A 24,866-nucleotide genomic window follows, 5' to 3' on the forward strand; every position below is an offset into this window, starting at 1 on the left:
CACTATTTATAGTCTTGCCGAAGTCTGTTTACGACCAGGCGGCTGAAATTGCTGGAGGGTGTTGTTGATTTATTGATTTTCGTACCTATAAATAAATATATATATATATATAAACGCCGTAATTATAATGAAGTCGGCGGCCGCATCACTGGTAGCCACATTTTAGGATACGCTGAAACTTATAAAAAATATTATTGTCACCTCTTCCGACTTGTGTTAAAAGTTAATAAATATGATTATAAATACGAGACGTTTAGACAGCCATTTTTTTGCTGGGAACAACGCTCGTTCCGTGGTTAAGATTTATATAACAGGAACCACCGGTTGGCATGTAATGTAGGTACCTAAGTAGGTGAGTAGGTACACAAATAATTAAATACAAAACTTCGTAACATTGTCTACATGTCATAATGTATTTTAACTGGTTATAGTCATGTTACATAATAATAGTATACAATATTATTATTTTAGTACATACAATATAAATAAAAAAACATACTCAAGAAATAACAACCTCTCTTTTTGAGGCTTTAGATATACAAATATTATTGTTTAAAATTATCTTTTTTTTTATTTATACACATCATTTTTTTTAAATATATATAAAAACATGTTTAACGATTTACTTCTTAATTATTCTTTGTACACAGTTGTTATTAAATATTTTGTTTTTATTTTACACACCTAATACGGTGTTATGTTTTCCATGTTTTATGAGCAACAAATTTAAACAAAGAAAAGTTATCTCAAACCAATTCGCTAGGTTTCTAACATAATAAATTACTTATTTTAAAAACTTTAACCTACAATATTATTGAAGTCATAATCTAATCAATCAATAATTTAATATCATTAATTTTTTTAAATTAAATTCTCAAAGTCATATTTTTAAGGATTTGTTATTTCCTTAACCTATTTTAATGTAAAATTATTTTACGAAAATTACTATCAGTAAGTACATTTGTCAGACACTAAAATTACTTTTGCACATATACTTAAAATATAGTTACCTACATACAATTGATTTTTTTTAAATCAATTTTATTTATGAATATTCACATTATTCACTTAGATACACATTTTACTTAGAGCCGAAATTTTTGCCGTTAAGCATGGAACATTTACACAATTTTTAGTTATAATTATTGTATTATTCTAAATGGTGTTTTTAAAGGACTTTGTTTTTGGATAGGTATATATTAAAAAATATATTCAAGTGTTTGTACTAATTCATATTTTAATGTATACAACTGGTGGTCAATCGGGTTAATTTAAAGTTTTGTACTCCTTTGTGACGAACGATGACAGATTTAAACATGGGTTAAAGGATATATTATGGCTCACAAATCAAATATTATGCGACAGTATAAATATTAGAGATTTAGCACTTTAGTATAATAATAACATTTGGCTAAATTTTACAAAAATTAAAAAAAAATAATTAGGTTTAAAAATAATAGTATTTATTTTTATAGCATAGTTTTAATAGTGAAAATCAGGAGTACAGTTTTGTTTGGTGTTTTGCAACGATGCATTTTCGACATAAATTAAAAATACGTTATTATTTGTTATAATTCATTATTCCTCGAATTTTAATGTCATTTTAATAGGTACTAAAATCAATTGTTAAATAATACAAAATGTGACAAAAAACAGTTACATAAGTATTTAAAATTAATATTCCCATCACTAGTTATATTTTCTATACATTTTTAATTTTATAATCCTAACTTATATAGTTTAAAGAGAAAAACATCTAACCTCAAGTCAAATAACTTAATGCAATATTATTATAATTTATGTTTCAGTATGTTATAACAAGAGATTGTATGTCACTTTTTAAAACGATTTCATCATAATATAATCGGTGAAAATTGCATTGATAAAAGCAAAATGGAAAATAGTTAATTTATAGTAATACAGTTACTTATTGAGTAATTATCATCGATTTTTTAAAACTTTTTTTCAATGATAGTTTGGGTTTGGGAAAAAAATGTTTCAATTATAACTGTTTTTTTCTTTTTAAATAATAAATAATAATTGACGGTTGATTTGTCAATAGATTTATAGATCTTAAAGGATATTTAATTAACTGTAAAAAAAATTATACAACGAATATTTTTTTAGCTTGTTGAGAAAGTCACCATTAGGATTACAAATATTTTGAGCAATTATTGCTGAATTATCAAAATGGTTCTCAAATGAAAAACAAATTTGAAACAAGCAAAGTATTTTTATATTTTAAAATTAAACTTAAAAAAATCTTGATATTCTATAATGTGACTAATTTATAATTTATAAAAATGCAACATGAACATTTTGGAGAATACTCACTATGCCGAAAAGCGAAGGTAATGATAAAAAACCACATTGTTCTTACTTCGCATACCAATTGCTTTTTCTCTGTACCTAGCTCTAAATCGGAAATATGAGATAATAGGGAATACAATCCTCCAGTGTTAGTTAATTTACAATAACTAATATTTTAACATGATTTATAAGTTTATTAGTATCTATGAGTTATGCGGATGATAAAAAAATTGAAACCTTTGAGAATATAATTGAAACAAATATTATAAATATTAATTAAAAATAACGATATTATTACTATGATATTTATATAATTATATCTATAAAATAATTTCGGTTAATTTTTTTTTTATGTGATGACCATTATATGAATTGCACTGTAATCGAGTATTTGGTAAGACAAAAAATATCCTGTTATTACTTTTAATCCAATTAGTTCAGTTAATGACATAGGTACCTATAATATATATTATTGTTTTAATTTAGCTTAAAGTGTATCACAGTGTAAATACAAATCGAATGAAATATTTTATTTAACAGCTTAATTAATTATAACTGGTAAGTTTTATGAAACTATTTTATAGTAAGTGGTTTTATTAGTTTTTGAATTCTATTAAAAAGTAATTATAAATGCCTATGTAGTACAAATTTAATAGTAAAACACTTGGTTATAAATTACATAATATATGTATAAAAAAAATATGAACACATTTTTATCCAGTAAATCTCAATTCAATAAAATTACTACCTATTTCACGTTTTATTATGCTTATCTTTACTTTTTAAAACTCAATATTCAATAATTAACGATACTATTTATTTAAGTGTGGCCATATCAATACCTATAATATAGAAATACATTTAAAGTAAATTATGCATTCTCATATTCATTATTAATGAAAATTATTATCAATGAATACAAGACCTGAGATCTGATGGGGCTAAAATTCTTAACAAATTATATAAACTTAAATGATTGTGGTAACGATAAAATATATATAATATTTAAAACAAGCTCGTAAACAATATAGCTGGTACTTAAATAATATTATTGGTTATTTATATTTTATTATTCGTAATAAAATTATAATATCTACATAAAAAAACTATTATTATAAAAATTAAATAACCTTAAATGTTAAAGTTAATTTTTCTATACTAATTAATGCTTGGAAGTCTTTACTAAATAACGGATATAAATTTCCCATGAAACATTATGCTTAACTATATGATATTTTAATATAATGCATTGAACAAATGTACTTCACCATCAGACTTTATCAATCGAATACCACAAAACGCAGTGTTCCTTGATGAAACAATTTTGAGAGTCAGATGTCGGCATTAGAATTTTTTTTACATTCATGCATATTCCAAAAAAAAATTCTTAAGCCGATGTAATATGATGACATGCCGTAGTATTTATTTGGCTTAATATTATAAACTCCAATTTTCGATTCTGTATAATGGCCCTTTAAAACATTGCTTATCTCAAAGAGCTAACGACTTGGTGTAATTTCAATTAAATAGTTATCAAAATGGTTTAATTTTCTCTAGTTTTAACAGATATTTATTATTTATTTTCTATGTTTCTCGCAGTATCTGATGAGTGATGACTGTATTTTAGTATACACAGTAATAGGATCCTATTTATAACACTTTTATTATCTAATCTATATTTTAAGATACTTTATTATTTTGGCTGTTTTAAGATTAAAAAAACTAATTTAACTTACTCATATGTAAAACAATTAATAATAATATCCATTGGATCAATGAAAAACAAAACAATGTTTCTGATATTGTTTATACTGTAGAGAAGATAGTGTCGGAAAGACATATTCGTATAATTAACATATCTTAAATTATCCTACTTTAGATTTAGGTATAGCTTGGAAAGTTATAATATAATAAAATAGGTGTATAGTATATAGACGCAGGCATATTTATACCTACCCAAGTTCTAAAATAAATTTAATGGTTAATATATTATGTTATTGTTGTTAGATATTTTAAAATTACCTGAGATCGCGTATCGTCTGTCAATATCCACCAACTATTAGTATCAAACAATTTACTAAAAATTATATAACATTACAGATTTTTAAAATGTTAGTATTGCGAGTGTTAAAAATAATTCATAATAGAAACTTAAAAAATGTATAGATGAGTATTTCTAGGCAAATAAATTTGTTAAAGGGCCTAATATAACATATTTTGTAATATTTGAACCCTCGCATAATGTTTAATGTTAAGACTTATGAAAGACAATTATTTATAATAATAATTGTAGGTATTCAAAATAACCATAATTTCAAATTATATTTAAGTTATATAACTTAATAATTATTATGGGCAGTAGTGATAATTTTTACAATACCAAATAATAATGAAAAGAATAATAACCATTTTGATAAAATTGTTATTATCATTATTGCAGTATAATAATAATAATAACCAGATAAATAAATAATTTTTTCCACTATTCCGTTTAAAATTTGAGTACGCAACAAAAAACAATCTAAATAATATTTTAAAAAACAGGGTGTATTTGGGATGATTAAAATTAAAACACTGTAATTTAATTATTTAGAAGGACTTATTCTTGGCCCGTGATCTTTTTAACACCCTGTAAATGCGTTGTGTATCATAGAATTTTTTTTTACTAAGCTCTTCGTCGATTTTTTTTATAGTATTACAAAAAAAAACTTTTAATATTATATTTCAAAACAACTCATACTCTCTGAAATAAATATTTAACAAAATCATGACTGCCATATCGACATCCAAAAAGTGAACACAATGTCTGAGTCACTCAACGATTATGTGAGGCGCTGAATACATTACGGCAACAGTGGCGACTAATGTGAAAAAAGTGAACACTATCAAACAGAACCTGTCCACTACCATCGCTGCGTATTTCCAGTCGTTGATCACTTCTTGGTCGTCCTGTTGCTTTCGCATGTGGTCGGTGATGTACCGCACTTCTTGCAATATCAGCTGCAATTCTCTGGCCGAGTAGTTGCAGACGCTCCTCGACTCGGACGCCGGCGACGACGAACTGGCGGCCCCGCTGTTGTACACGCGGTGCGATAGGACACTCGCTCGAAAATCATCGTCTGCATAATAGTAATTAACCGTGAATTAGAAACAAATACAATTCGATTGTCTATCGCGATTTACGAGTGACGATAAAAACCCGTATCAGAAAACATCAGCCATAATACACGCCGATGAACAATTAACAATATTGTCCATTAGCCGGCGATTTATTAGCAAACGCCGTCATTTCGGTGTAGAGGTATTCATACTAGTACAACAATATGCTGTATATAGTATTGTATACGAGCAACACAGTGTAATAGAAGTAAAGCTATACAGCGGAAAGGGTTTTTATTTATTTGAAGGCTATAAATAAATAAGCCAATCCGAACCGAACTTGGCTTACTCTTTCAAGATTTTATTAAAACCGGGTGATTAACTGTATGTAATTACGGAATTACGTATTTATACACCGTTTATCGCTTGTTTTTAAATAAGTATTTCACTTAAGAGTACCTAATAAAAAATTTGAAAAACTACTTCTTTCAAAAGTAAAATGCCCGTCCAATTCGAAATCTGTTGAGAATCTAAATAAAACATTTTGAACCTATGTAATGACGAAAATTGTTTTTAAGCTCGTAAAAAGGTCATACACAATACATGTAATTGTAAACTCTGCACGCTTAAGATTTAAAATTGGCACTTCAATTCGCAGCTAAATCATAATGTCATAAATAACAGTACTGAAATGTAAGTTGTAGCACAAAAAAATCTAGTAAAGATTATATTATGTGTGAAAAATAATTTTTTAAACCTATTTTTTCAAACTCATTATGTCACAACTGATTAATTACAAACCAATAGTAGGTACCTATATGGCTATAAATACCTCGTGAATGAGTGAAAATATTGTATTTTTAATGATGTCGATAATTTTTAAATTTTATTGGTTTTATTTGAAAAAGTATTGGTCACTCATCAATAAATAAGTTAAATATATTATATGTTCTGCATGTTAAGTCAAAACTATGAATTGATAATAATTAGTTTGTAACCGAATAACTGGTATAATAGGTTAGGTGAATAATATGACCACGGTCTATATTACGTATCGGGAATTTTTGGTCTGTTTTTCTGAGAAAAAAGTGTCATCATAATATAAAAAAGTTATTCCAATGAAAAGGTACAAACAAAAAAAACTTGGTCTTAAAAATATTCCCAGACAATTCGTGGTATGCGGTGGAGGTGGGAATACAAGTTTCTCAGCCCCCCCCCCCCCATAAAGACGCCTCTGTTGTAATATACAATAAGATGATGATTTCAAGTGCAATACACAGTAGACACGCAATTTTCTAATGAAACACATATACCACACCACAGCTATTATTTATCAACATGACGAAATTTAGTTTGGAATCTCCCTTAAGAAATAAATCGATGTCGCCATTCGTGAAATCCTCGTAGTCCGTATAATCAATTTACTGTTATAATCTTTGCATGACATAAATCTTAGAATATCTGATGCAATAAATATCATTAAAATGGTTCAGAGGTTTTTAGTAATTGATAAAAATATATTATATCAGTAAAACACACAGATATTCGGTCACCGGGTTTTGAAGTTGTGAGATTGAACAAATTTAGAACCAACAGACCCGCAGAAAGCTATGCAGTAAATACAACAGTTCTGTGTTATAATTGTTCATAAAAAATAAGTATTTTACTATAATTATTAGCGTACATCAGAAAATTCAAAATTGTTTAATAACTTGTCTATTTGATAATTTCCTTGAAAACTCTCTTTTTCAATCTACGAGTTGATTAAAAAAACAGACTAGCCGATTGATTAATTTGTGGAAGAGGTTTATGTTTCACTATATTGTAACTATGTGATAGGTTAATTCGAGTGAAGAATTATTCAATATATTTCGACATTTCGTTCTGGTCCTACTCTTATAACGTCATTTGGAATTAAAAATTGATGAAAACTAACGAAGATTTAACCATCTTAACCCTGCCGTATATTATCCACTAAATGATTGTTCTACGTCGTCATACTACTAAACATCAAACTATAATATAATGATCTTATACCTCCTGTATATAAACAGCATATAGCTGCGTAGGTACCTTAACATAGACACATTATTAATTATTAAGAACACTGAATAATGAAGGAGCTCTATCGGTGATCGCGTTAAACCATGATCCTGGTGTAGTTACACTATATCGTATAATATTATAGCTGATGCACTGGCGTGAGGTCATAGACGAAACCGAAATGTTTAATATTTGAAGTCAAAAACAAAGTACGACGGTGGAAAACCGAGGTACCTATATTATATTATAATACTGGGGTGTATCGCGGAGGTATACCAGCCGTGGTGGTGGCCGGGGTCTAAGTAATATAATAAGACCGCAACAAGCTCGTGACACGTGTCAATGTAATACTATATATAATACAATATAATATAGTTTATACACTTATATGTAGGTATAGGTTATTACCTATGTGTGCGTACAGTGTGCACGGTGGGTTCACGAGGTGTGTGCAAATATTTGTACTACAGACGACGATATTAAATTTAGCAAGTAGCGAACGTAATAATATATGTAAATATTATACTTGGTGAAGCTGGGAGACAGAGCATTGTGTTATAAGTTTTAATTGTTACCTGGGTATAGACAATATGTATTATAATAATATAATATATGTATGGCAACAGGTGCGAAACGCGCGAGTCTCCGAATTAACAGAAAATGACGTGGACCGCGATTATGATATGACTTTGCGAAATTTTTCCGACAACAAAGACCGCAACCATGCCGCACGATAATAACTTGAGACGTGAGCCTGTACGTCGGCAGAATTTCGAGTCTACGTCAATTTTGCATTAGGCGCACCATTCGGAATTGATGACGAGTACACGCTGTTCAGAGCGATAGTTCTAACACGGAACTTTATACTACAATGATAATGACAGCAGCATTGTTGTCAAATTATTGAAAATAACTGAACTTTGTAACTAACATGTGTTTTTTTTAATTTCAAAAGACGAAATAGAATACCGAGAACGTGTCGATACACCTTCAATATTATTGGGTCCTCTCTTAACAAGACATGTACATAATATTAATCAGTGGTATATAATTATTAGGTACTAGTACCAACTACCTAGTTACATATTTCCTTAGATCTAATATTTATATTTCTAAGATAATTGCAATGTTTATTTATTTTTCTACTTATGTAGTCAATAATAACATCTATATTGCCGTTTAATCATAATAAGATATTCCATTCAAATTTAAACTATTCTAAGTTGTATTCTTTATTTTTATCACGAGACATATTTTTCCACATATTTTAGAAAAGATTACATTTTTTACTCTAGTAACATCGATTAAAATACGGGCTCTATGTTCTGGGACTTAAATTTTAGGGCCCCAGTTATAAAATGTCATAAGTACACCCGGAACCCCTCTTGCAAACATTTATGATGACAATATTGTACTACATATACCTATCAATTATTATAATATTAACTCTCACAATATCGTGTATTACCATCACCGTGTGGATCCAGCACGCATGACGCAGTAATGGATATTAATTAAATCTTATAATGTAATGATGTCCACGTAAAAAAAACGAAAAGGTATTACAAAGTGGTTTTAAAGTAAAACAACTTATTATGAAATAGGTAATTTCTATAAATAGAGAACAATTATATCGGAGACATCTTCAACAGTCCCCAGAGTTTTGTGTTATTCTAAATACACAGCTCGTTCTAAAAAAATGATTTTCTGTTACGCATAGAGTTTTATAAATTATAATTTTTATAGTTCTAATAACTCGTATCAACACGAAAGTGTAGATAACATACGAAACAAGTCCGAAACAGTTATTAAACAAGAATTTTGTGATATGAATGATACCTATTAAGACGTACTAAGTAGGTAATATACCTCAATAAGTTAGACTTGAGTTTTGAAAGTTGTTCACATCTAATTGTGTCAATTAACTTAAGCTAACATTTTAATAACTACTTGTTTTCATAAATTATTCTAATACTGTATACCACCATTGATACAATTTCATTAAAAGTAATAATACCATGCAATAAAATAATCAATAACAGAAAATAAATGCAACTTAAATTAAAGTTACAAATAAGACTAGATTTCATAAAGGCATAATGCCTCAGTATAATAGATATAGAACTTGATATTTCTAAGAAATAATTGTATGAAACAATTTTTATCGAACTTGGCTAATCACCCCAAATAGTATTAAAATGTCCAGTATAAAACCTAATCTAACCTACTTAGAAATTTTGAAAGTCAGTATTTGAATAAGTTTATTATTGACCTTTCGTTAGTCACCTAATTGGTTTGAATAATGTAAGTCACTCGGGGTAATATTGTACCCCATGTGCTAAATTGATTTCTGAAATTAATAATTTCATCGATTATATTATTTTTTTGCTAAATATTGCCTTGAATGTATGTAACTACAATTAATATTTAAATAATTAAATGCGAATTTTTTAAATATTTTACAGGAAATATGGACCAATATCCGGGTACACTTTAAAAATACAGATTTAATTTGTGGCCCAATCTCCGGGTTGTAAAATGTAAGCGAATATTTTATACAAACCAGGTAGTTAAAATGTGGCTCAATTCCCGGATGCCTTATGAACCTTCTTTCTATATTAATTAAAATATAAAAACATACTATCACATTAATACTCTTATCACAAATGATATCAGGGGCTGTGGAGGTTCATTTATTCTTACCTCCAGACAAATAAACAAATGTTTTTAACATGTCAGGGGTATTTAAATACCACGTGGTGACTAACGAAGGGTTAAAGAGACATTTGTTGGTGAGTGTGCTTGGTAAATAACCCTGTATTGTTTATGCTTACCGTTCAGCTTTTAGCTAACCTAACTTATTAACCTTTCGTATAGGTAGTTTTAAATTCCATTTTTATTTTTTCATGGCTAACTTAAATAACATTGAGTGAATGTAATGTTTGAAAATAGACAGTAGAATACTTTATTTATTTTTGGTGTTTCTTTGGATGATTTTTAGGGCTAGTTTTTATATACAGGTACGTTAGTAAAAATATCTCATAAGACAAAGCTATTTCTATCATTTTCCACACCTACAATTGTATTCCAAGATAATTTATGTTATGGTATTGTTTTAGTTCAAGCAAACTAAAAACAGTATTTTTAATAATTTATAGGTAACCCCAGCTGATTAAGTTCTCACACCTCGAGGTTGAATTTAAAGTTTATTGCAAATAGAATTTTAAATCAATTCAAAAATTAAATTAAACTGTATAATTTATGTCAAATATATTTAGTTTGTTTAAAGGCACACACATATTATACATTTAAGATATTACTCGATCTGGAAATAAAACAGTTAAAGTTTGTTACAAGTGTTAGCTGAAAAAATGTTGGGTTTTATATACATGTTCACTACATGAAAGTCAATCAAGAAAATGTTTGTTTCTCGGAAAAATGCTTAAAAATGTAAAATATAAAACGTAAGTTGCACCATATTATAATCATAATAGTATTTATGATAAATGGTTGCACTTATAGAGATTAACAATATCGAAAATATGTTTTTTCTTTTTATAAGAGTTTGAAACGTTCAAATTTTAACGACATATTTTGTCAAAATCATTGAAATTATAAAAATAATTATAAAAATAATTATAAAAATACATACAGTTTTTAATTTTTACACTTAAAGCATTTTGCATTTATTATACCTAAGGTTGAACAAAATATAAAGGTCATCATAACTTACAAGCTTTCTTCCAACCAGTTAATTTTTGCAGGCGTGCGCGTGACTATAGCAAAGCATGTATTTTGTATGCTGGAATATCCCTCCAACAAGAGTTATCAGCAGAAGTAAAAAAAAATTGTGATTAGTCTTTCCAATCAGTTATTTCGTTTGTTTGTTTAAATTCACTTCTTAAACGGGGTTCTATTAATTTTAATTTTTGGAATACATTCTCTGGAGAGAAATTTGAAATTGGAAGTATTAACAGCGGACTCAGCGGTCATAGCGAGACGGGATACGGTGGAGTTTACCAGTTGTCTTTAAAAGTATCCTTTTTATACCAATCTTCTCCCCCCCCCTCGAACTACTTTTAACAAAATATTTTCTGTATCATAATACAGAACAATGTCATCCTAGTGTAATTTGTGGGGAAGTCTTGCAAGGTTTTGAAAACTAAAATATTCACTGAAAAATTTAATGTAGATTTTTGTAGAACTTAAGCTGCAATTATTTTATGATAAAGACTTTACAAAGCGTTAAAAGCATCCAAGGGCAACTAGCAAACTAGAAGTAAGCTTTTTGTACTTATTTTAAACACTTCCTTTACAAAGAGATAATGTGTTTTAAAAATATAATTTCCATTTTATTATAATAATTTGTATTGAAACGTTCACTTATTTTGTGTACCTATTCAAAGTATCTAAAACTGGAATGTAAGTTTTTGTTTTAAAGTTATTGATGAGCTCGACACTTTGACTATATTTTCATCTAATGCTTTATCCTTTGCCAACATTTTTATGTGTTAACTAACACTTAATCACGTGTTTTGTTACCGTAAATCACTAAATAATAAATTTTAAAATATATCTGTGTGGAAGTATTTATCACTGTTATTTGATGATACAAACGGGTTTCTATTCCACATTGTTGTTTCAGATGATGATTAACAAGGTGTGTGTAATTATAAATTACTTACAAATATTACAAACGGCAGTCATTACATTCATATTATTTTATTTTAGAATCCATAGTTTCATCATAATGGTCATACATCTAACCATTCTAACCAATAAAACTACTGGTTGTTGGCTACCCACCCATTAGTAATGTATTTTCGATTTTGATGTTACCTACCTATTTCAAAATATGTAAAAACTAATGGACATAGCTTCCGAAGATATGTGTTAGATCCATAAAAAACAATTTATCTAAAGTGTATTGGTTACTATTTATTTAAAAATCATTAGTCCATTTTTAAAAAGAAAAAATAATATTTGTATAAGATTTTTTGATTAATTTATACTGTTATACATTTGGTATCTAATATAGAAGCCTCGTTTTTATTTTTTTAAATAATTTTTACTTAAATATAAAAACTAAACCTAAAGTTAAACAGTGAGTTGTACTATTTTACAATGACTGTGGGTATTGATTACAATTCAGATAAATGCATGTATTATGTCACAGTTATACGGCCTACATTGTCTTGAATTTTTCTTTCAAAGCTAACTATAACATGCGATTTGTATAGGTAAATGTGTGAAACATATGACGTGTTGGTATTTTAGTACAAATTTAATAAACAATTCAATTTAAATTTAGACATTTAACTAAAATACAATACAAATAAAACTACTTTACCGATATCCAGAACGTTGGCTAATAAACTTCTTGACGATCGCTCTCGGAGTTCGATGCCTCTTCGATCTGTATATCTACTTCTGATGGCCTTGAACGATATGTCTTTACCTGGCCTTTGCATACATAAGATCCATGGCAACCATAGCAGGAAAAAGCACTTAACCTATAATGAAATAATGGAAACGTATAATATACTATAGTATAACGGTAACAATTATATGTGAGCTCGAACTCGGTAAATGGCGAGCGTATACAACATGTCAATATTATAATTGGTTATTGGCAATATAATAATTTTCTTATTAATTTTTATCATTGTGTAAGTAACTTTCTGGTGTACCTACAATATATTTTATAACATAGGATGTCATGCATGCATTGATTTAGTTGTATAATAAATATTCAATTATAGAAAATTGATAACATTTATATTTCGCTAAACAAAAAACACACAAATTACCCATGGTCCCATTGTATGTATGTCAGCTGTTCGGTGATGATAGTTGAGCACCACCAATGTGAGAACTACCGACGAAGCCACCATAAACATTATGCAATTGAAGTAGGTACCTATGGAAAAATGTATTATTTTCTTTTTGAATTTATAATTTTTATACTGAGGACTATAGATCATTCCTTAACGAAATATGTTTTAAATGAATTGTCAGTGCTCTAAAGAATATTAAGGCTCTAAATGACAATTTTGTATATTTTTTTAAATTAATATTATAGTAATGATTTTGTAAAGCATTACAGTTATTAAGACGAAAAAAAGTAAATAAAAAGAAATCATGCTTATCTAATATTATTTGTGTATGCACGCAATAAAATGAAGAAACTAAAACTAATTCTTATAAATAGAAAATAACCATATTAAATTTAAAACTACTTATTTCTATAACTATTTATTATTATTATATAAAATACCTATGTATTAGTAATTTAATATAATTATAATGTAAATTAGAAAAGATTCTATATTACGTCTATAAAACATACATAGGTTATGGTAAGTACAATGAATATAATTAACTATATATATATTATAATATGAGTTTAATAACCAATTGATGTTCAGTTCAAAATATGACTAAAAGTGTAATTAGTGTTTAAAAATTATTGTTAATTAAATGTTTTTCGGTTAATTTGGTTAATTTTTTGGGGAAGTTACAAGATTGGTTTTATATTATTTACGTACCTCTTGTACTAATGAAAAAATAATTTGAAAATAATTACAGCTAAGACAACTTTAATTATTTCATTTTATGGAGTGGTTGTACGAGTTATTTAACCATATTCAGAATCTATTACCATGTTAATAATTATATTATAACGTGTTTAAAAATATGGATAGTTATCATCTTTGGTAGGTACTAGATATTATCTTTCTAGGCAACCGTTTGAATAAATAATCAACTATCAAGTGATGTAATAGAATTTTTAATAATTTTTCAAAATTTATTTAAAAAAGATGGAATTTTCTTATATATATACATTAATTTATGTATATTTTTTTTAGTTAACTAACGTACATAACTGTACAATTAATATAAAATAACATATTGTTTTTAAGTATTATAATGTTACATCAATTATCTAGATTTATTTTATTAAATCATTGAAAACATATTTCAATTTTAACAATTCAGAAATTGTTGTAAAAATGTTGATATTGATTTGATTCATAGTTTATCCAGTTTAAATACAATTATTTTAATACGGTTTTCCTAAATGTATTTAAAAGATTTACAAATTATACATTATTAAAGAGACGTACATATTTTCTTTCGGTATGGAATAAATGTTTTAGAAATTATTTTAAACTGTCATTAAATTAATCAAGTAAGCATTTATCGTAAAGATTATTTATATTACCTACTGTTATACTGTCTACTAATTTATATAAGTTAGGTATACAAATTATACAAATAAATTCAAAATATTACTTGCGAACCTACCTATAATGCCATAAGAAAAATAAAGATACTAAATAAAACAATACTAAAAAACAAATACACACAAAATAAAACACAGATATGTAAATATATCGTCGTTGTCATGCATAATATGTCGAGTGAAAATTTTATAATTTTAAATTTGTAATTTTTATAGCTCCAATATTTTGTTTTATTTTTTACTTAGGTATGTACTTTTTGCACAACGTTGATTAAGTTGCTATGACGTTGTGCCAAAAAAACCAAGTGCAAGAAAATTATAGATTGATGTAAATTTTAAATTTTAAATTTAATAATACAATTATTAAAATTATCACTTGACCACTTTTTGCATGACCCGATGATATATAAAGCTAAAAAATTTATATCAGGTTTAATTAAGTAAATATATATAATATTTTTTTAATACTCAATTATTATTTCCTCGTCAGATCAGTTGATACTTGGAGTGAGGTAGTATGTATCAACTACAAAATATCATTATTTAATGTTTCATTTGAAACTGGTTTAAATATAAATAGTATTATTTAAATTTTAGTTAAAACATTTTTTTATTTAAATATATATTTTATGAATTATTTAAACTTGGAATTTGTTAAAATTGTTATTGTATACAGCCTGTGTTAGACTAGGACGTCAAAATAATAAAAATTCAAAATTATATTAAACCACGAGAAGCCAAACATGAAACATAAATAATTATTAGTGTTATGCAGGAAATACGACAGGTATAAATTTAATAGAAAATAGAGGAATGTAATAGAGTTTATGTCACATAATGGATATCAACTTAAGCCAAATTCACTTTGGTGGTTTATTTGTTACATGTATATAATATAATATTATATATTATAGTTAAAGGTTTTAAGAGAAGATACAACTGCGTGACATGTGTGCCAGATTCCATAATATTATAACGTAACTGGTTACTCTAGTCACGTATTAGCTTACAGTTTTCCACAGACAAGAAGCACAAAAATATTATGAGAAAAAATCATTCAAATATTCATAAAAGTTATAGAAATTACATTTATAAGTATCAATTGCGTATTTTATTACGGGGTTCATTCCCACCCCACATAGAAATAATTTTTTCAATAAAAAAAAAGTCGATTAAAATACGATGATATATTGACAGACAAAAGTATTGATAATACACATGAATATTACAACGAAAAACGTAGTTGATTTTCTTCTTATTCTAACAGATATACCTGTAAGGCTATAACTATAAATATAACTATAACAAATCTTCCCCATACTGTTCATTATGTATAATACAATTTAAATTGATTAAATGTGTTTGATTTTATACTGGAATGGTGAATATATTTTTTTGAAACTATGCATAAATAATGATGATCAGACCTCTATTATATTATTAAAAGTATGAGCTATAGGTCCGTGTTTGTTTATATCTGTTAGAATTATTATTGTAATTATTGAATTAGTATTTGTTTATTTATTTTATTATTATGGTGGTTTTATAGTTCATACGATTTATGTTAACTAATGATCTATTTTGAACTAGATTGTTTCTTTGAATTACAAACAAGTATGGTTTCGATGGTGTATTTAATCATAATTGACATTAAATATAATGTCAGCAGTAATTAATAATTATAGGAAACAGGTAATTAAAAATATTCTACAAATAATATATCATTATTTTCTGTTGTAGGTACCTATAGGCTATATTGATTTGTTTTTAGTCATATTTCTTTTTTAATACTATAATTGTAGAAAGTACAGAACAGTATTTTGACATCTGATATACGGACATGTTCAAACACGCGTTCTATTTTAAATGTTTGTATAGGTCATTTGTTGGAGTATAGGATAATAATTATTTAGATGAACTATTATCAAATTTAATTATGGCAAAATTTACAATGTTGTTGATGCATTTTATAACATTTCGTTTGAATTGAATTTCTTTAAAATATATAATAGTATATGTTATTTCAATTTCATATTTTAGTAGAACAAATAATAAAGAAACTGAGAAAAATAATAGGAAACCGAAAAATTATGACTTCGAGTACATAACTGTCTCATTACATTTAGTGTTTGGTATTTTATTATTTAATACTCGGAACATTATTTAACCAGGTAATAATTATAGTAGTTTAAAATGTTCTTAACGCAAAAATATTTTGTTGTTTTATTACATCCATAAATAATTTATTTTTAGGTTATTACAATTTAAGTGAATCCAGTACATTTTCCAAGATCGTTAAAAAGTTATTACAAATATATTTATAATATATACCTACGAACAAGAATAAATAAAAATAATATTATATTTTGCCACAAGACTCACTTAAAATCGCTTTAAAATATTATCAAGAATTTCATACATTTTAAGTATTTGGGGTACATTGTTATTTTGTGTGGAATTTTTTAATGAATATTAATCTAAATTTATGGATATTCTATTTAAATGATATTATATCTTCATGATCTTCAATAGATTGAATATTTAGACCGTAAAGAAATGAAATCCTAAAAAATTGTTGTACTGCATGTTATACTTTATGTGTTATTTTCATATTATAACATCAGAATTTAATAATTTTATATTGATAGCTTTGATAAAAATCAGAATTTAGTACCTAACTAAAAAACTAGATTTTTAAAAATATTTTTCGATTTCTTCAGTTTTAATTTCTGATTATTTAACACTAAAACCAACACTGTATTAAAATTATCTGGAAATAAACAAATTAATATATTTTTGAAAGAATTTTTAATAAAATATGTAATACGATTTTAGATCACTGTTAAAACTTTAAAAAGTATTTTTATTGCAACGCAATGTTCTTAGAATATAAAATGAAAATACTTTATGTTTTGTTCAGTAACTTTATGTTTAGTATTATACATTGTATCATTTGTGTTAGAATTCTGAGCATATTTTATTAGAAAATATATGCAAAATATATAATAACCATGTTTAATTAATGATTACAGATGTACATATTTATATTTTAATTCTAAACGTAGAAGGCAATTTTGAACACTTACATGGCTACATATTATCATACCATACATGATTGGGTTAATTTATAATTTAATAATTTTTCATTAGATTACTACAGTATCTTGGCGTTTAATAATTTGTATAATGAGATGCCTATGCATTTTCAAACCGTTTTGGTTGTAGAACAATAAATCATACAACTGTAATGTAATATATAGCAGAACCTACCGGCTAATATTATGTAAATAGACGATAACGTCACGAGTACCATAATTTTACACAGATCTAAACTTATTGTTATGTACCTACCTAGTACCTACCCTTAAATCTTAATGTAGTATAATGTATTTATATTAAAGTGGCGTTGGCATATTTGAGATACCTTAACCAAAGTGTATGAAGGTAATGAGTGTATTAACATGTATTCACTATGTCTATTGTCTATATATACCATATAATGGTGTAATAATATAGAAAACACGTGTTTGGAAAGTACCTATACCAAGAATTGTAAAATAGCTTACTGACCCATATTTTAGTAAAATATTTTGGGTTCTGACCTCTGAATAAGTAAACTTTTGTTTGTTTTGAAATATAACTTTTATAGATGCTTTTGTTTTCTGATTTATTTAGGCATTCTATTAAATAATACGAATTAATTAATTTGTTTTCTAAGAAATCGTAACTGTACATTTTTTTTTTAAATAATTAAATTAATTTACTCCACTGACTGCCGTATAATCGTTGGTTTCGAGTATAGGTGCCTACCTAGTGATTGAGTAGGTCATTCTTGAGGATATATTAAATTTCAATTCAACAATAAAGTATTAGGTTGGTATATATATATTGTTAAAAAAAAATTCTGTGTGAAGAAGATGGGTTGATTTGCATCCATTTAAGATTTCTAAAGAAATAGTATAATATTGTTATTATACATTAATGATTCGTATTTTCTTAAATTGTATGTAGCTTGAACTAATTTTGGCTAACAACGTCACATTCACATAACTTTAAAGTCAATACTAAAATACCTTAAAATGGTGTCAATTGTTTATATAATGGTTTGTATATTTTGAAATTTTATTCTGTATAAAAATTAATAATTAAGTACATAATATAAGGTAATGACAAAATATTTCAAAACCATAGGTACAATTAATATTTTTTGATTAAATAACATATTTCTTAACTTCAAAATCTTATAAAAAAAAAATTTGACTACCCATGTATTTTCGATAATTTTCAACTTCTAATAATAACTTATGAGAAACCTTGTACTCTATTTTCAAAGTTTTTGGCCAAAAAACAATATTTAATCAATATAAATCGAAAAACAAATGAGAAAAGTTGATGATTCAAAATTACTACAATAATAGCCCAAGAAGAACCCAAATATTAAAAAAATGATACCATGCCTCGAAAATTGTAATATAAATATTTTATGAAAATTTCAACTCTCTAAACCTTTCTGAGTAGGTAACAATAAAATCGATTTTGTCAATTCCGGTTTTTCCTTTTTTTTGTTGTGAATTTTTTCCAACCATTAAGAACAAAACTGGATGTTTCTACCCTTTGAAAGTATCAACTTGATCAAATTTGTTATCAGATATCTACTCGATGGTAAAGATTGAAGTACTTAGTACAATATTATCTTATTTAAAATTCAAAATTTGACTTTAAGTGGTAAATATTTAGTAAAGAATTATTAACATTTTATCTTTTATATATTTTATTTGTGTTTTAATGCAATTATGATTTTATATTAAATGTGAGTTGCTTACTTAGTAAGCTATGTAAAATCCCATACTCAAAACATTGTGTCTCTAAGGATATAATATTTAGTGGTAATTTTAACCACAACCACACGGTATCTCTGTGTATAATAAATATGTATTACAAATGTCAAATTAACTGTAGTACAGAACATTTTAATGTTTTATATAATATATATTTCTACCCTTATAATGTATAAAAAATAAAATACTTAAATTGATAAAACTTTCCAAGCATTAATATCATTGATGACAACATTTACTGATATTTCTATTAATAAGTTTCACTCAAATACTCTCAAGAGTCAATTTTACTGTTTTATTATTATTTACAATTCACCATAACATACTTTTTGATCTGAAAGATGTCTTTATTTAGGTATAATTTTTTTTCAATCCGATGATTTAAAACGACTATAGTAGGTATCGAACTAATGGAATAATATGAACAAAATATGCATTGTTAACTATTGTAACTATACACGGAAGATAGAACATAGAACATTTTGATTAATACAAATAATTACTATATTTTTATAAAAATTTAATTTGGAAAACTAGTGAGTTGATAATAAAGTTATTGCACTTAGTAAAAATGTAAAATATATCACTTAATAGTCTTGGTTTAGAAATATTTAATGAAAACCGTAAGTAAATTATGAAACACAAAGTTATGTTTGACGTTTCGTTTAATTGTTAGTGGTTCTCGCCTACTCAGAGATAAAGAATTAACTGACGCATGAATTATGTTACACATTTTTAAAAAAATGTTATGTATTTATTTGCATATATGTAGACGCATTTAGATGAATACAATTTAAAAAGTTAAAAACCACATCAGAAATACCTTATACGTTTTAAAAAATAAAATAAATTACGGCTCACCTATTAAATATTTGGTGTTTTCAAGATTAATAAAACACTCTAGACCTGTTGTACATTCTAAAATAAAAGGCGAAATCCAAAATGAATTTTTTTAATCCAAACATTTTATATTTTAATATTTATATATATCATGACGAAATATATTAATAAATATCGGTAAATTATCGTATAACATTTGTTCAAGATGGGCTAGCAAATTTTAAGTTTAAATTAGGTATTTTGCGTTCTAGGAATTATACTTATTTTTATTGGCATGCAAAAAATGTACAAATCGTTAGTAGTAAAAATAGCAAAAACCAGAGAAGACAGTAAAAAAAAAAAATATATATATTTTAAAGTAGAAGCTGACTGAAAGTTTAATACAAAAGTGTATAATATATGGTATAAAATAATAATATTATATATATAACGTATATTTAATAACTGACTGAAACAGGGTGTGACAAAGTTTTGATATTATAACAGTGTTTGTAATTTATTTAATTATAGTTTTTACTTTTATTAATGATTAATTTATCATATTACTCAATATATAAGATATATTTTTTTTAAATAATAAATTATATTTTATGAAAATCTATACTTAGTTTCAACTAGATAATTATAGAAATCTAAATAAATCATAATAGTAATCATAGTCTAAGAAGAATATCAAATTTAAGACAATAATATATTATTTCAAAAATAACAATTTTCAAAACGAATTTTCAAAATATAAATTATAATTAACAAATTGTTCTTCACTGGTTTTAGGTCCTTATGGAATTATTGAACAAAAGGCATAGTTGTTTTTCTCAAATTAATCACATAAATCAAAAGTAGTGTTCCAAACATTTATATTAAAATATTTGAATATTACCTCCTTCAACGATATGTGATGTTCTTATTACATCATAAATTAATAAGAATATATTATATTTTAGATTAAATTTAGAATATTATGTGTTATTTTAAACAATGTAATCATAAAGCTAAAAATGTGATGTTATCTAGATTTATCTTATTTATTTAAATATTAATTTTTTTAAATTGAAAAATTACGTGACTATTATGTAGGTACAATCTTGGGTGATGTAAAAGATAGAGTTATTGCAAAGGTCTACAATTTTAATTTTATGACTAGATTTTAGAACTTTAATTAGATTCTCATATGGTTAAATATTTGATAAAGATATGATATTTTAATCATCCATACGAATTACCGGTGTATAATTAACCATATCTTTAATGGGGGCTTAAGTATCAGTGTTAATGTAAAAAAAAACTATCCAAAATCATGATTAAATATTCAGTTGACAATTAATTCATAGATAATTATTTGAAGAAAAAAACTAAGTCAATATTAAAACATCACTAGATTCTTAAAACCATAAAATGGAGAATGTGTAGGCACCGTCCAACAGTTTGAAGAACGATGAAAAATAAAAATGTAAAAAAAATATCTAGGTACATTGAGAGTCGGGATCCCACTCTTACAACCGATTTTCCTGTTTTGTATTTGAATATTCATTTTTAGTAATGTTGTGTTTTAGATTGTAAGTGAAATTTGAAATTATGAAGTAGGAGAGGTGAAAAGTGAGCCGCAATCGGAATCTCTCTTACGGTATATTTCCCTGTGTTCAAGTGTTCGACGTTTGGGAGAAATGTTAAGGTTTAACAGTTAACCATAATATTTTTCATGTATCTGTAACATTTCTGTATCATTTCATTAAAAGTAACTGTTGGAGTGCACTTTAAAAATTGAAGGTGGTAATCGCTTTTTAGGCGGTATAACAGTTGGAATAACCCCGATGGAAAACGGCCGCTTAGTGCATTCTCGCTTTTTGCCTCTCCCACTATAAAGGGTTCTATAATAATGTTCTTTTTGTATATATATCTAATTTGTTATTGAATATCAAAATTTGACATAGGTAAAGAATAAAATCTGGCCAGTTAAGGTATTTAAAATTGTTTTATTGCCAAACGTCTAATACAGGTAATTATTGAAAAACTGACAGCTAAAAGGTGAAGGATTTATACTTAAGACTCGAAAATAACTTTGTGCACTATTTCACAATTTATTTTAAAACTGAATTGGATTTTTCACTAATATTATTGTTTTTTTTTTTTTTGGTTAGTTGTTTTTGGTACTTACATCAAATTTATATTTTATTGACATTTAATACCCATCGTATTCGATATGTGATAATTTTAACAGTATTATCTTAAAAGACTTTAAGAGTTAACTGATATTACATCTAATTGTTAAAAATTGTTTTTTCTAAAAATACATGTTAGTCTCACTTATTTTAAAGATACTTTCAGTAAAATAAATTATGTATGAAAATAAGTTGGATTCTTCTACATAATTTGTTACTGAGTTTATTAAAAAAAAAGTTATTACAAATAGGAATACTTGTCACACCCGATGCGAAATAAGTGATTAGGTTACAGACCAAAAATATAAGAATACTGTTAGAACACAGAGAATTAAGAAAAATGAGCGTGTTGTTAAAAGAAGTGTGTCTGTCAATATGGTAAACACTAAACTCTAACCTAACAAGGGCACTGCGTCAGAGGATTCTGGCAACACTTCTGCCAACCGCAATAGATAAACTACTTGTGAAAGCAGTATTGCCACACCTGTAACACAAATAACGTTAAAAGTAACCGGTTTTTGGTAACTTAGTAATGATGTGAGTACATATTTGATATTATTATTATTAAATCTATGACATTCCTTAATCTATATTTAAATTCATCACGGTTCCATTATCTTAACCACGAGATTGGACGGGAATATTAATAAATTTATAAACATTCATATATGTTTCTTGTATATTATGTTTTTCATAACACCAATAAATATTTTGCATCTTTAATTTTAAGATATTGAATTTATATTTCAAACTCGTACACGAATATCACATTTATTGTTTTGTTAAACATTTTGAATGATATAAATGTAATAGCATTTCAATTTTGATGAAATTTATTTGTTATAATACTCATATAAATTTACTCATACCTATTATATTATCATAGGCACTTTATTTTAACTCACGATAATTAATTGATGATGGTATTTTGTATTTCCTATAAAAAGTAGATACACTTATCTTAACAAATTAAACTGATATTCTTTAAAAACATGAAATAGGTACCTGACGTCTTTCATCTGGAATCACAAGCTGTATTATTTTATTTTGTTTATTTTATGCCTATTTTTTTTTTAATTGATGAGAAAAGGCAAACAAATACAATCACAAACTGCAAATTCACATCGATATTAATATGCAAAAAGACACACAAGTATTATTGTTCAAAGAACAATACAAAAATAAATATGTAAAAAATGTCTAAAACAATAACAAAAGAGAGAAAAGTGAAGTGAGAAAAAGCACTCGAGCGAAAGAATCAAATGGAGTATAGTAGGTACACCAAGGCAAAGCCGTATTAAAATGTTTTATTATTAAACTATTTATTATTTATTGTTGTGAAACGAGTAGGTATATAATCTTTTCCAAGTATACGGCTCGGCCTCTGGTGTTTCGTTTAAATAAAATAAAAATCGTACAAAATCAATTAAAAGAAGAGTTACGGTTTTTTTATTATATAGTTCACTTATTATTTTGAAACGAGAGTAGGTACTATCATTTAACTGTTAGGTTGTTGTACCTAAATCGTATAATTAATTTATAGTATTGTGTGATGATTTTATTGAATTGATTGTTTGATAGTTCACACATGAATTTTTAAAATTAACGAACAAAATGTTTATAAGAAAAACTGTTAACGAAATCGGACAGAAAATACTTCAATAATATGCTAAATAATTTTTTTAATGTATTGTAGCTATGAATTTTAATTTTTGCTTTGAATGAAAATTATTGATAGTTAATGCTTAAAAGCTGTAGCAATGTGAATCTTTGTACTATGTTTTTGTACGATTTCTTGTTATTATTCATTCAAATGGTAAACAATATAAAATATATATTCTATTCAAAATATAAATAGATAGATAAAATTAAATTGTAAACATCACTAACTGTCACAAGATTTATTTTTATTTGGGAGGAATAGGGTATTTTATGGTACCTAGCAAGGGTATCGCGTCGGAGACTTGTGGAAGCGTTTCCGCCACCAAATTCAGGAACACTGTCAGTGATAGCAAGATGGTCACTCCTGTAACAACCAATTTATTTTTATGACCTAGAAAAATACATCTGGGAACATTTTTTTGATAAAACAATGTTTTATTTAAAATTTAATAAAATGGTTTTCTGACTAACATTAATAATTGCATTTTATGATATAATAGTATTTGGGAATATAGGTAAGTAATGTATTGCTTGTCCAACGAAGTGGTTCCTCCAAGTATCAAATGACAATGACATATGTCATCATGCAAGTTGATATTTTTGCTTAGTCCTACCTATAAGGGGAACCGCTTCGGACGTTGTTGGCATTGACTCGGCGACCAGATTCAG

The 24,866-nt window shown here is 26.2% G+C and overlaps 1 protein-coding gene across 1 annotated transcript in view; it reads right to left on the reverse strand.

The window, feature by feature from the left end:
• Positions 1 to 4,721: 4,721 nt before the first annotated feature.
• LOC111027223 (acetylcholine receptor subunit alpha-type acr-16-like) overlaps positions 4,722 to 24,866 on the reverse strand; it is a 47,791-nt gene continuing 27,646 nt past the window's right edge. The window contains exons 7-10 of the mRNA XM_022305495.1: positions 22,933 to 23,019; positions 13,263 to 13,372; positions 12,803 to 12,965; positions 4,722 to 5,429 (exon numbers count right to left, since the gene is read on the reverse strand). Coding sequence (XP_022161187.1) covers positions 5,122 to 5,429; positions 12,803 to 12,965; positions 13,263 to 13,372; positions 22,933 to 23,019 — 668 coding nt within the window. The 3' untranslated portion in view covers positions 4,722 to 5,121. The remainder of the gene's footprint in view (positions 5,430 to 12,802; positions 12,966 to 13,262; positions 13,373 to 22,932; positions 23,020 to 24,866) is intronic.

This window comes from Myzus persicae, unplaced genomic scaffold, assembly GCF_001856785.1.
Source record: "Myzus persicae strain clone G006 unplaced genomic scaffold, MPER_G0061.0, whole genome shotgun sequence".
NCBI lineage: Eukaryota > Metazoa > Arthropoda > Insecta > Hemiptera > Aphididae > Myzus > Myzus persicae.